General features: G+C 43.9%; 1 protein-coding gene across 3 annotated transcripts in view; it reads left to right on the plus strand.

Annotated features, from left to right (window-relative positions):
- Nucleotides 1-13,557, plus strand: part of LOC147015141 (ras GTPase-activating-like protein IQGAP1) — a 255,416-nt gene that overhangs the window by 151,100 nt on the left and 90,759 nt on the right. For all 3 annotated transcript variants that reach the window (XM_085849639.1, XM_085849637.1, XM_085849638.1), the window contains 2 exons: nt 1,231-1,333; nt 10,705-10,846. In XM_085849639.1, coding sequence (XP_085705765.1) covers nt 1,231-1,333; nt 10,705-10,846 — 245 coding nt within the window. The remainder of the gene's footprint in view (nt 1-1,230; nt 1,334-10,704; nt 10,847-13,557) is intronic.

A 13,557-nucleotide genomic window follows, 5' to 3' on the forward strand; every position in this document is an offset into this window, starting at 1 on the left:
TTGGATGTACAGTAATGTGGTTTCCATGCGCAATCATTCAGTTCCCTTTTCAGCACAGTATGAACTGTGTAAAGTGGCAAGACACTTCCTCAGGATGCCTGTCTCACTGATTTTGACAGACTTCCTGGAGTATGCAGATGTTTCTAGTTCTATAATGTAGTGTATATACATGAAGAGTTTTGAGGAGGTTCAGTCATTCAAGGTCCTGGGTCTCTCTGTCGGCCATGATCTTTCTTAGGCAAACCACATTTAAAAGTTGGCCTTCAAAGCCAGTCACCAATTGGACATCCTCTGCCATGCAAAGTCCTTCCTTGGCACATCTGAACTCCGATCCACATACAAGGCCTTCATCCACAGCTTGATGGAGTGCTGCTCTCCACTTTGGACTTGATTCTCTGCTTCACACCTTGCTCAGCTTGACACCGTGGAAACTGATGAAAATTGATGATGAATCTGATGATGAAATTCACATGATTAAACTGAGTCGACGTGCCTATCACTTCCCCATCGCTGACCGGTCGGTGGTTTCTGTCTTCCACCACCTCCTTTTTGGTCTTACACCCTCTGATCTTTCTGTGCTTTGCTCCCCTTAAACCGAGGTTTCCATAGAGCGCACATGTTCCACCTTCAACTCCCCTCTGGTGAAACTCTCAAACTCCAGACTCACTGCTCACCTCCACTCATTCGTTCCTCATTCCTGCCTGTTGAAACAACTTCCACATTTTTTTCAATTTCATTGTTCACCCCAAGTCTTCAAGACAGCTGTTCACCACCATCTCAGATCACCCACCCCCCCCCATCCAAAACCATGATCTTTTCTGCCCTGTTCACCAGACCCCTCCCCCACCTCCAAGCCCACCTCCTGTGAAATCTGCTCTGTGTCCATCTTGTCCACCCCGTGCATCCTTCCATACCCCTTTTTCCTCAACATATCCCTTATTTGTCCAAGTCTCCCTCTATTTTGTTCTTCAACCCTGCTGTTCAACCCTCCCCCCCTCTTTCTATTGTGACTTTTTTCCTGTTGCGTTCTGATCCATTTAGTATTCTTCCATGAGCCTTGACTCTGTATACAAAAAATGCTGTTAGTTAGTAGCAATGTGCTTGCATCAATGCATGCACGTGATCAGGTGTACATGTGTTTATGAGGAATGAACTCATTCCACACGTTTATGTATTTGTACACGCTATGATGGTAAAACTCATTCCTTCCTGCTTTGTTGCACATCACAGCTGTTGTTGGAACACCAGGAGGCCATAGCTCCTGATCACAATGACCCACTCATTGAGCTGTTGGAGGACTTGGGAGACGTGCCTTCGCTTCAGACTCTTTTTGGTGAGGTTGTTTTTCAATGTTGTGTTTTTATTTTTTTATTATAATAGAAAAGTATTTTTGTGGATTGTGGAAGCCAGGTACTGTTGTGATCGTGCATGTTCGTTTCAAAACGGTGGTGTCAGTCATTGACCTAAAACCCGTGGTGTTGGGGTAACCTTCGTAGTCAATGAATGTAGAGCCATCTACCACCCTGAAAAAAATACAAATTCCTTTCCCAGCTCACTCTATAAAGCTTTCATTGCTCACAACCCACTTTTCTGCTGGTCAGGCAGTGTCTGAACTGAAATTTCCCATCATTGTGCAGTACCAGCAGGTGACACTACACAATTGAAGTATCGCTGTCCTTTCAACGGGGAAGTAAAATCAGCTTTCTAATTTGAAAGAATAGACTATTGTGTTCTGGAACATGACCAAATTTTATGATTAGGGTTCGCTGTGTAATTAAGACGACTCGCAGTCGGTGGGGGTCCTGGCATCTTCATTATAGTTGGCCCAAATGTCCTGTAGCTGTGCCTCAATTAGCATGTGATTCCTTGTGAATACCTGCCATACAATTCCAGTTGAAGAATAAGCTGTCTCCTCAACAGCAGGTGCAGGTAAGTCAAAATTGTTTCCTATTTAATACCGACATGTACATTTTCCCTGTTTTTGGACATCGTGTCTTTGGAACAGTCCACGTTTGTTGATTGTTGTAACTTAAAACTTGTCTTTTTTTAAAGGCTTAACATTGCCTTTTCTTGTCAATATTTGGTCTGACACTATAAGTGTTTTTTAAATAGTTATCTGAATACCACCGAATGCACAAACGACCAAACAAATCAACCATTGACTAACAATCATAACTAGATGCTTTGCGATCACAAAGGTTTTAGCCTCCCTGACTGTGGAGGTCAGGTCAGGTATTGGACAATGTGCCAGATCAGCACGTTGCTGCGTCCACTTTCCGCTGGTACTCCTGGGGCCTCCGTCCGGCCATCCCTCGGGCAGATGCCTGGCCCATCTGCATCTTCTTGAGATGCCGATCAACCTGCTGCAACCACAAGGCACGTGGTCGGCCCTCCACTCACGAGACTCCCTCACAATGAGAATCTAGTGAGCAGGGTCAGCATCAGGAAAACGAGCCACATGTCCATACAGCCTCAACTGATGCTCATGGACTATGCAGGAAATAAATCTCCTTCGAGTCCCTCTCAGCAACCACTCGTTGGACACAGTCTGACCATTGATAGCCAAGGATTCTCCAAAGAGACCTGGTACCAAAGGAATTAAGTCTCTCTCAGATCCCTGGTCAGAGTCCAAGTCTCACATCCATAGAGCAAGACTGGAAGCACCAACGACCTGAATACTTGGACTTTTGTCCTCCTGCACAAGAACCGACAGCCCCACACCCCATGATCCAGTGAATCCATGACTCCCCAGGCCTGACCCAGATGTCTATTGACGTCTGGCTCACAGCCAGCAGAGACATGAATATCACTGCCAAGGTCAGTGAATCTCCCCGTGACCTCAACACCCTCACCACAAACAGGTGCAGACAAGACAGCAGCATTCAAGACGTCATTGAAAGCCTGGATCTTAGTTTTGACCCAGGAAACCCGTAATCCCAGTGGGTCCGACTCCTCATTCAACACCTCCAGGGCCCCCAAAAGGATATCCAGAGTCTCCACAAAGATGACTGCATCATCTGTGAAATCAAGGTCAGAGATCTTGATATTCCCCAACAATGCACCGCAACTTGATCTCTCCAACATCCTCCCCAGAATCCAGTCCATACAAGTGCTGAAAAGTGTGGGGGCCAGTACACACCCCTGATGAACTCCAGGAACAACTGGAAATAAGTCAGAGATGGTACCACCACATCTCACAGCACTCTCAGTACCAGAGTACAGTTCAGATATCAGATCGATCGGTTTTGGTGGCACACCACAAAGACCAAGAATCCAACAGAGGGCATCCTTTTTCACTGAATTAAACACGTTGCAGAGATCAACATTGGTTGCAAGCAGCCCCTACCGAAACTCTCGTCTGTGTTCGGTGAGGACCTGAAGGGCAAGGATACGGTCAATCGTCGACCTCTTTGGTGTGAAGCCTGACTGCTCTTGGTGCTGGTACTTAAGCAGATGATGGTGAACCCCATCAATAATTATCTGAGCAAAGACCTTGTCTGACACTTAGAGCAGCATCACCCTTCGGTAGTTGTTACAGTCCTGGCAATCACCCTTCCCTTTCCAGAGGGGGACAACAAGGCCCCTCCCCCAATCAGTTGGGATGATGCCTGTGTTCCAGGCAGAGTACAAAACTGCATGCAACAACATGAGTACAGCATTTCCACCAGCCTTGAGAAGTTCAGCATGAGTACTACATATCCCAGGAGCTTTACCCCATTTCAACCGGTTCACCACAGCCTGTGTTTCCACAAACAAAGGTGGATCACAGTTGATTGGAGGGTCAGCAATAGGGATAGTAACAACCCTGATATCCAATTCAACAGCTGGTGGATCAGCCTAGTACAGCCGCTCAAAGTAACCGCCCCAGCGGACCTTCACTTTGGACTCTCTGTCAAGAGCTGACCACCCTCCGCTCAAACTGCAGTACACTGCGAGGGATGGACTTGGACGAACGCAATGTGCGAATTCCCCTGGAAGTAGGATGAGAATCACTTGACCACAGGTGATGCTCTCCCCCTCACAGATTCCTCACACATCGGCCTCCTTGTCCACCCTTAGTGCACCATAGTTTTACGACTCAACTCCCTGAACAGCTCAGCTCTGCCAGTAAGCCTGTCCCTGCGACTCTGGTCAATGGTATCCAGTGTCCCTTGAGAGACAAAATTCTTCTTCGCCCTATGGTGAGTTCCAAGACATCCACTGGCAACATCAAGGATGGTGTTGTTGAAGGCACTCCACAACTCTTCAGGATTCCCCAAAGCACCGAGACCCCCCAAATCTCCACTCAGCCTGTTTGCAAACTCCTCAGCTACTCTCTCATCCTTAAGCTTGCCAACATCCTGCCTCGGCTGGAATGGTACCATTCTCCCATATTTGAGCTGCAACTTCGGAGATGCTACCACAAGCCTGTGGTCGGTATTGAGGAACTGAGCGCTCTGGTGGACCTTGCAGTTCTGGATTAACCTCCACAGACCATCAACAAACACATGTTCAATCTACATTGCCACACCACCAGCATTGGAATACCAAGTCCAGCGGTGAGTTTGTGGGTGCTCAAACCATGAACCCGGCACCCGAAGTCCATGACTTCTTGCAAAGTCAAGGAACTTAGTGCTGTTCTGGTTCACTGCTCCAGACCCGTGGGGACCAACAGATGTCTCGTAACCATCCCTATCAGTTCCAGTCGTGCATTGAAATCACCCAAGATGAGAAGAGCCTGGGACACTGATCAACCACAGACTCGAGCATGGCATAGAATGCGTCCTTCATGGTGAGATCACTCGCCTCAGTGGGAGCACATACAGAGACCAGGGAAACGACACCCGAGGAGTAACGAATCCTTCATCTCATAATGCGCTGGTTGACTGGTGTTACCTGAATTATAATTGGAGTCAGCTTATTGGACACAGTTACAGCAACTCCTTGGGCCTGGTAACTATCAGAGGGACTGGACCAATAATAGGTGTAACCACTCGCCATGATGTCGTCACTATCCATTCTCCGAACCTCAGAGTTATGCGATAACAATGTTCAAACGCTTGAGCTCAGATGATAACAGAGACAGGTGATCATCCTCTCTTAGGGTTAGGACATTCTGGGAACCCACCCGAAGAGACCTCCTCAGGTTAACCCAAGGAGACCGCCGTCTGGTGGACCACACCTCAGCACCACCCCGGCGCACACTACTGTAATCTGACCCAGGAAGGTTACCCCATGGTTTCCCTCCTATCATCAAAGAGTTGGGGTCCCAATTATTTTCCCCAATCACGTCATCCAGTGAGCTGCCCTGCAGAGAGCAGCTGCACAGGAGGTACTCCCACAGAGTGGGTTTTCAATTTTGTTTGTGTTTTGTGGAGTGAAGGGTTTTATGGTGGCTGGAGTGCAAATCCTGCCACCAACCCCGTTAAAATAAGTAACCCAACTGCAGGAGGACATCCGCAGACACAGTTGGGCACTAGATATGGATGCCTGTTGGCTCACATGGAGCTCATCCGCCTCATATCCGTAGAGCAAGCCAATGTTTGTTGATGCTTGTGACTTAAAACTTGTCTTTTTAAAGGTTTAACATTGCTTTTTCTTGTCAATATTTTGGTCTGACACTATAAGTGTTTTTGAAATAGTTATCTGAATACAACCGAATGCACAAACGACCAAACAAATCAACCATTGACTCACAATCATCACCTCAGGCTTACCCCTTACCCTTGGCGATCATCTACGATTTACCCTTGACCCGTGATTGAATGATGGCTTTTTTGGACTACCATATGACGTTTACCTTCAACATTTAAGGATAGAGTGTAAATTTAGAAATTGTGTCGCCATGTACAATCTATCCATAAAACTAAACATCATGAAAATCGGAGGAAATTTTTTCAAGTTATGATCAAAAAGGTGTTTTTTGTTAATTAGGTGACAATCCGAAAAAGAGTAGGTCACGGACACGGAACAAATATCAGGTGCACAACTTCAGTGCAGGTGCACTATTATGATGCAAAACCATCTTGGAAGGCCAATCGGTCTTTGAGTTTCTGATGTGGCAAAATTGAGTGATGACAAATAAATGTTAGATCTTTTCGACCACCATTTAACCTTGATCTTTAACCAGAGAGGTACGATGTAAATGCTCCATACTCTAGGCTATCTCCGGAGGGCAATTTAGTTCTAATCAGACAATCATGAGTCGAGTTTTGGTGAAAAAGTTGCCAACCCTGCATACTTTGTTTTACAGTTATTAAGGAAAAATTTCATTTCTAAAGTCCTCAGCCATTGACAGAAAAAAGTGAGAAAAACCTGAATGGTGGTTTAATACTCTTCGAGGTGTAAGACCTTTAACCCAGAGGGGTATGTTGTAAATTAAGCTTAAATGCATTGCTCTAGGCTATTGAGAGAGGGAAATTTCATTCCAATTGGAGAAACCTCAGTTGAGATTTGGTGAAAAAATGTTAAAATGTTTGATTAGGTCATGACCTTGATTATATCAAGGTCAAAACAGCACCCCCCCCTTACCCCCAAAATCACCGGAAAAGACAAAAACACCCGTATACATTAATTGGGGTTATGCTGATCCTCCGTAGCAAGTCTGGATGTAATTGGGCTAGAACTGTAGGAGTCGCCCGACAAACAAACCCACAAACAAACACACAAACACCAGTTCATGAATTATAGTAAGAATACAAGGTTGCGGCTCATTGAAAAGCGAGGCGACTGCGGGTAAAATGCAACGAGCTGCTTGGATTCCTGGATTTTGGAAGTTTAACTTGAAGGAGGGCTCGTGGAAGATTATGTACATCCTCAGGCTGCTGTGGAATTGGGGGGTGGCCCGGGGGGGGGGGGGAGCTGGTCAGAAAGAGAGAGGGAGAGATGGATAGATGGTTAAAAAAACTGAGAGAGGGCACCACCCTGCCTGCAATGTGAGAGCAAATTGAAACCTTGCGCTTCGGCCTCCTCATGAAAGATGCCCACACTTTAACCAGGCTGCCAGGGATTCTTCCTCCTCTTTGCAAAAGATGCTGCGACATACCTTTTCATCCACAAACTAATGCTAGCAGACAAAATGACCAGTTTTTTCATAACACAGGGGAAGGGTCATGGCTGAACAAGCAATGAAATATTGGAAAATGTCAGATGGGGGTACTGCAAATGATTGGTTCAAAGTAAAATAAAAGAGGGGGGAAAAGGGCTACAGAGAACCTTCTCGACAAACAAGGAGCACTCCAGATGGCACGAGCAGTGCAAGCCAGTGGTCTGGGAAGGGCCTCCCAGAATCCTGTGCTCTATGCAGCTCAAATCGTGAACTGGCAGAGAAGGGGACATGAGAGTATGTGCCAGATGAGGAGGCAGCCTTCCAGGGCGCTACACCCGCGTTTGGGCCTCTAGCATTCTGGTGATAAGCCTGTGGAAATAACAACTGCAGTGGTACCCTCGAGCAGGCATTTCAGAACCAGGAAAGCAACCAGTAAGGCACAAATAATCCCCAATAAGCCACAACCTCCCCTACCCTTTCATCCAGCAGCCTGTGCTATCTGTTTGTTATTTGTGACCAAGCTTAACATCTGTCCGAAGAACGATTCAATGAATAATGCAACGCCCTGCCTGCAAAGCACCAATCTGACACTTTATAATCAGGTTGGGAATCAAATCCAGGACATAGAGCTCGAAGGTAACCTATGAGCATCCTATCAGACCAGCTTTGTACTGTAATGACAACTATAGGTTTGCAGGAAAAGTTTTGTCGTGAGTGATTCAAAGAAAGGGAATAATTTTTTTTCACTCAATTAACACTTCTCTACAAATGTGGAGAACAGTGTGAAATATGCACAGTTAGACACAAATGGCCAATGCTTCCTCTGTTAAACAGAGTATGAGAGAGCAGTTGGATCCAAGTGTTGATGTCATGTGCTGGTGAGTTGCCACTTTGAGCATCCAATAGAAGAGTGAGAATGAGCAGAAACCAGATGATGAAAGTTTCCAATGGATGGAAGATTTAAGCATAAATAACTGTTAAACCCGAAAGAAAAAGAATAAGGGAAGAAACCTGAAAAAAAATTACAAGGTGACCCAAAAGTCAGTTTACTAATATTCCCATGTTTATTCACAGCAAAATAATTTACATCAGACGGCACTGAGATATTAACTTGGCAAACTTTGTTTAGTTACAATAAATTACACTGTTCCGTGTTTTTCAAAATGTCGTGACGTATAATACAAAAACATTGATATTGAAATAATTTCTTTCCTGTGTGTTTACAGTCGAGGCTCGTGGGGGAGCTAGAACACAGATTGGACGAACGAGGACGCAACAGAGCAAAAAACAGGAGAAAGAGGGAGTAGAGAGGAGGGGTGAAACACACCGACAGCAGGGTAGAGGGACAAATTAGAGGGAAACTTGGAGGAATAAAGAACATGGGAAAGAAGGGAAGGAAGGTACAAGGAGTGAATAATATGGATACAGCCGCACATTCGCAAATAGTTGGGAAGAAACAGAAATATGGGAAAAATAATAAATAAATAAAATAAAATGAATAGGAGGCTCAAGAAGTGGGGAGAAACTTGGCAAACTGGAAAGAGGTGGGATTGAGGAGGGTTAATGAGGGTAGAAAAGATCAATTGCACTTTATTTCGGTAAACTAGCTCTTCGGCTGGGCTGTAGTTATATGATGCGATTTTATTCACTGGCCAGACATACTCTTGCTTTTTCCAGGATTGACGTCGAGTGAACAACATTGACCTTGTGATAAATTGACTGTGTTTATCAAAACTGTTTCTGGATATGCTTGTGAGTTATTTTGTTGACTCAGACTTTGTGAAATGGCTGTATGCAGCGAATCAGAAGATTTTGCACTATCCAACTCCTTTATCCTTTTATAGGGATAACACATGTTTTGTAAAGGAGACTGAGAGGCAAATATTGTCAAGATATTTTTTATTTTATCACATTTTATCATGTCGGATTTCCGGCATTGTGAATACCTTGTTATAAATGGTCATTTTGTGCCCATGACATTACGCATCAAATAAAAAAACAATTTTGCCAATTTCACGAAAATTTTGCATATTGTGATTAAGATATGCAAAGGCTCAGATAAACTGCGTGCGTGCGTGCATGCGTGCGCGCGCTTGCGTGCACGTGCGTGTCCTCCATAATTCCAAAACCATGAAACCTAGCAGCCCCAAACTTTGCATGCATACGAAGGGAACTCCAAGGTAGTACATGAATTAAAACTTGGTATTTGGTAAATTTAAACACCCCTTTTGAAGATAATTAACAGGGTTCCCATCATTAAAAAAAAACAAAAACAGGCTTACCCTTGGTCAGCCCGCTTTCCCAGGGAGTGGTCTTACTCCGCCATTTTGTTTCGGCCTGCTAAAAATGCCTTGCCTTGGAACCACAATGTACTCTCAATGGAGTAATTAAGGTGTATAATCAAAATCTGTCTTCAGATTTGAGAATTGGAGTATGTAGACTAATTAAGTATCAAAATCTGGAGTGAAATCTGAAAATTTAAATGAATTAACGATTCTTATAACTAAGCGTACTTACATATTTACTTTTTGTAAGCAAGGTTGTGATCTCTCCTCCATATTTACACAAGAAAATGTGAAATTGCCAAAACATTAAACTTTTTCTTCTGTTCGGAGAACTATATTGAGTGAAGGTAAGGTTAAGGATTGTGTCGAAAGTGTAACTTCATTGAGTGCAATGAAAATAATGAAACAGCAAGATCGCCATGAAAGCTCCCACAACCGCAGCTGGGATCTCCGTGGGGAAATCTCTGGCGTTTGGAATGCAAAATAAATTCAATCAAAGATCAAATTAAAAGAACAATTAACATAACGGGAGGATTAGAATGAGTAAAGCAACAGGACAGGTGAAACACTAGTTCAAGACAGAATTGGAAATATATTATTATAATATTTTAATTCATTTACTCTTTGAAAAATTTCCACTCAATTTTTGAGGCTTTGCTCTCTTCCTTTCTTTCTCCCCCCCCCTCCCTTCTTCGCACTCCCCCTTTCCTCACCCCTACCCCTCCTCACTCCCCCTCTCTGCTCTTTCTCCCCCTTCCTCACTCCCCCCCTTCCTCGCCCACCCCTTACTAGCCTCCACCCCTTCCTCACATCCCTCTCTCTCCTCCCCCTCCTCACTCCCCTCTCTCCCTCCCCACTCTCCTCTCCCCTGCTTCCTTGCTCCCCCACCCTCCCTCTCTCTCCACCTCTTTCTCTCTCCACCTCTTTCTCTCTCCCTCTCTTTCTCTCTCCCCCTCTTTCTCTCTCCCCCTCTTTCTCTCTCCCCTCTTTCTCTCTCCCCCCTCTTTCTCTCTCCCCCTCTTTCTCTCTCCCCCTCTTTCTCTCTCCCCCTCTTTCTCTCTCCCCTCTTTCTCTCCCCCTCCCCTTCCTCAGTATTCCCGTCAGTGAAACGACAAGTGGTATTTGCTGGTATAGAATTTTTCAAACATGCCACCATCTATGACATTTCCAGTTTTATACACCTTGCATTGAACCACTAATTGGATGTGGAGTTGTTATTGAATACAGTATATATCTAAGTCCGGACTACCCAAAGGCAACTACAATTAAGTGAAAGTGAACCTGCAGCCACAGTCTTCCTTTACAGAGACCACCGGTTTAAGCAATTAAGACTCCATTTTGAGTCACAATAAATATGTCCTGTCCTAAATTGTATTCATTTCTTTGATTCAGGTGATGTGCCAGGCCAAGAGGGTGACAGCAACAGAGATAATATGCTTGAAAGACTAGCCAAGACACAGATCAGCCTGAGCCTCACGAACAAGTTTGATGTCCCTGGAGGCACAAATGCCAACACATCCCGACTTCTCACCAAGTAAGGCGTTATCGTGCACATTAATGAGTTGAAATGAGTGCATCGTATGAGAGAATTGTTCGTGCTTCCATGCTCGTACCTTCGGAAATATCAATCGTAGACGGTTCATATATGATGACTACAGTCCATAATATCAATGTGATTCACACAGAAAATGTTCTTCGATTTGTTCTGCTGTAGCAGCACGCACCGACGTTTGTCATTATCGTTTGTTTGTTTGTTTGTTTGTTTTTAGCCATTCTTCATCTTGCCTGATAAGCAGCTATGGTGCATTTACTGCATGAACATGTGCTCATGCTGTCATACAGATCCAAGTAATTTTGTTCATTCGCATGTTGCCAACGTTCTACTACAGTTGTCCTTTGTTGGTTTTTATTTTAAACTTCTCACAAGTCAATTTTTTTTGAATTTTGAACTTTTGAAAACAAAGTTTCGAAGTTTTCAATTCATTGGAGTATATAATTAATTATTAATAAAAATATATTTATTACTAAATGTATATCCTTGTATATTGACAAACAAAACATTGGCAATCCTTGGAGTTATGAGTATATCGTTCCGAGAACACGGCCCAAGTAAATCGACTCTGAAAATATGGGAACAAACGTTATGTTTTCACCCCTGTTTGTCTGTCTGTGAGCAGGATATCTCAAAGAGTTATGGTGGACAGGTTGGGTGTGTGACAAGGAAGAATTGATGAGAATTTGGTGACCATCCGGACCTGGATCCAGATACTATAATTTTTCAAGTGATTCTTCACCATTAAGAAATAGGGCCAAAAACGATATTTGGCACGATATCTCAAAAAGTTATGGACAGATTTAGAGGAAACTTGGTGAACAGGTTGGGTGTGTGACGAGAACAAGCGAATTAGATTTTGATTCAGAGCCTATCAGTGGGCTACCAGATGTAAAAGGTATGCGCTCAATCGAGTGCTGTTTTAGGTAAAGATGTGCTTGCTGCATTGAAGATGCTATTAAGTGGTGTTAATATTAGAAATACCATTCTCTTTTTACAACAATTTATAGAGCACTCAAATTCTTTCCATCTTTGCAAGCCATTATGGTGAACATTATTAGTAGTGCTTTGCAAGGGAGACTCACGAAAATGATTCCATGCGCAGAGCTCGTAAAACCATAATGACATGCACTACCAAACTACAAGGTTGCATGACCTTTTAAAGCAGTGTAACAATGGATTCATAATATAAGGCAACCTGCCTGAAATTTAAACGGAATATTGAGGTTAACGCCCCTTCCCAAGATGCACATGGTATGCCAGGCCTAGATTGTGCCCCTTGCCTTCCTGCTGTAAGCAGCTGAGGGGCTGCCAGGCATTGCTTTGCCATGTCAGTGTTGCCTTTGGCAAACCTCCAGCTACAGCCATGCTCTCCAGCTTTCTCTCCAGCTTGCTAATCTCCCTGGGAAACAGAATGGCAAGCGCAGCTCGCTTCCTGGCACTCAGGACAGTATGCTCCACCTTTCTATTGGCTCATGAGTCCTGGTGCCTTCACTGCGATGCACTGTGTCCTCAGCTGCTAACATGCCTTTTGTTTGTGCTGCTTCATGTTTTGAGTCTTTGCCACCAATTCTCCTGTCCAAATGCAGTCACAAGTGTCACTTCATTTGCCTGAGCTGCATTTCCTTGCTTTTTTTTCTACAAGGATTTATTTTCCTCCCTTTGTTTTTGAACCTGCTCGTCAGAAACAAGCACACTTCCTTTTGAGCAACAGTAGGAAATCGCAAAACAGGATGTCTGCTTTCACAAGCCCTACTTGAACAACAATGTACCAAGACTGCCAAAGACAATTTTTTTTTGAAAATGGTTGAGAAACTTTAATTGCTTATTATTCATTTCCTTCTCATTTTTGCATTCTGTAACTGAGGCATATGAGTCAAAAAAGGTAGGACAAGGAAAAACACCTAAATAGATCCGCAACAGGGGAATTATTAATCATCCTCTTTGGTTGAATCACATAATGCAGGTCTATTACAAGGTACGGTAATTATTACCTCCACCCACCGAAGGTGGATGGAGGTTATGTTTTCACCTCTGTCTGTCTGTTTGTTTGTTTGTTTGCAGGATATCTCAAAAAGTTATGGACGGATTTGGACGAAACTTGGTGGATGAGTTGATTAGGTGACAAGAACAAGCCGATTAAATCTTAGTTCAGGTCAGAGTGCAAATCTGGCCTATCAGTGGGATACAAAACGTAAACTAATCAGCCTGGCGGAGGTATGCACTCTACCGAGTGTCATAGTTTTCTTGAAATATTTGGCACACTTGGAATTCGAATTGGTTGCTCCTTGAAGGAACATTTTCATTTTGTTTGGAGTCTATTGTTGAAAATGTCTCCGTCAATCCGTGATTGAGTACATGCAATACTGTAGTCAGGTCTCTATGAATGTTTATCAGGAAGTCGATAGACTTCCTATGTAGGGATGGTGCAATTCTTCTCATTATTATTCTTTTCAGACAGCTTAACTCAAAATTGGTTGAAGCTCAGGACTTGGTTTAAACACAAATCGACTGCATTTTATCGTGGAAAGGTCCATGATGACTCAAAATTGTCATGACTTAAAAGGATTCCACAAAAAAAGTAAGCAAAACTGTATCTCTATGCATATACTAATTGGAAGGGAAACGAGGATGGGTGGGACTATGCCTGTCAATCAACGTTGTGGGGGTGGGGCCATGGCGACACAGGCCAA

The sequence above is a fragment of the Eptatretus burgeri genome, chromosome 12 (genome assembly GCF_056783735.1).
Source record: "Eptatretus burgeri isolate ZD-2024b chromosome 12, Ebu_testis_v1, whole genome shotgun sequence".
NCBI lineage: Eukaryota > Metazoa > Chordata > Myxini > Myxiniformes > Myxinidae > Eptatretus > Eptatretus burgeri.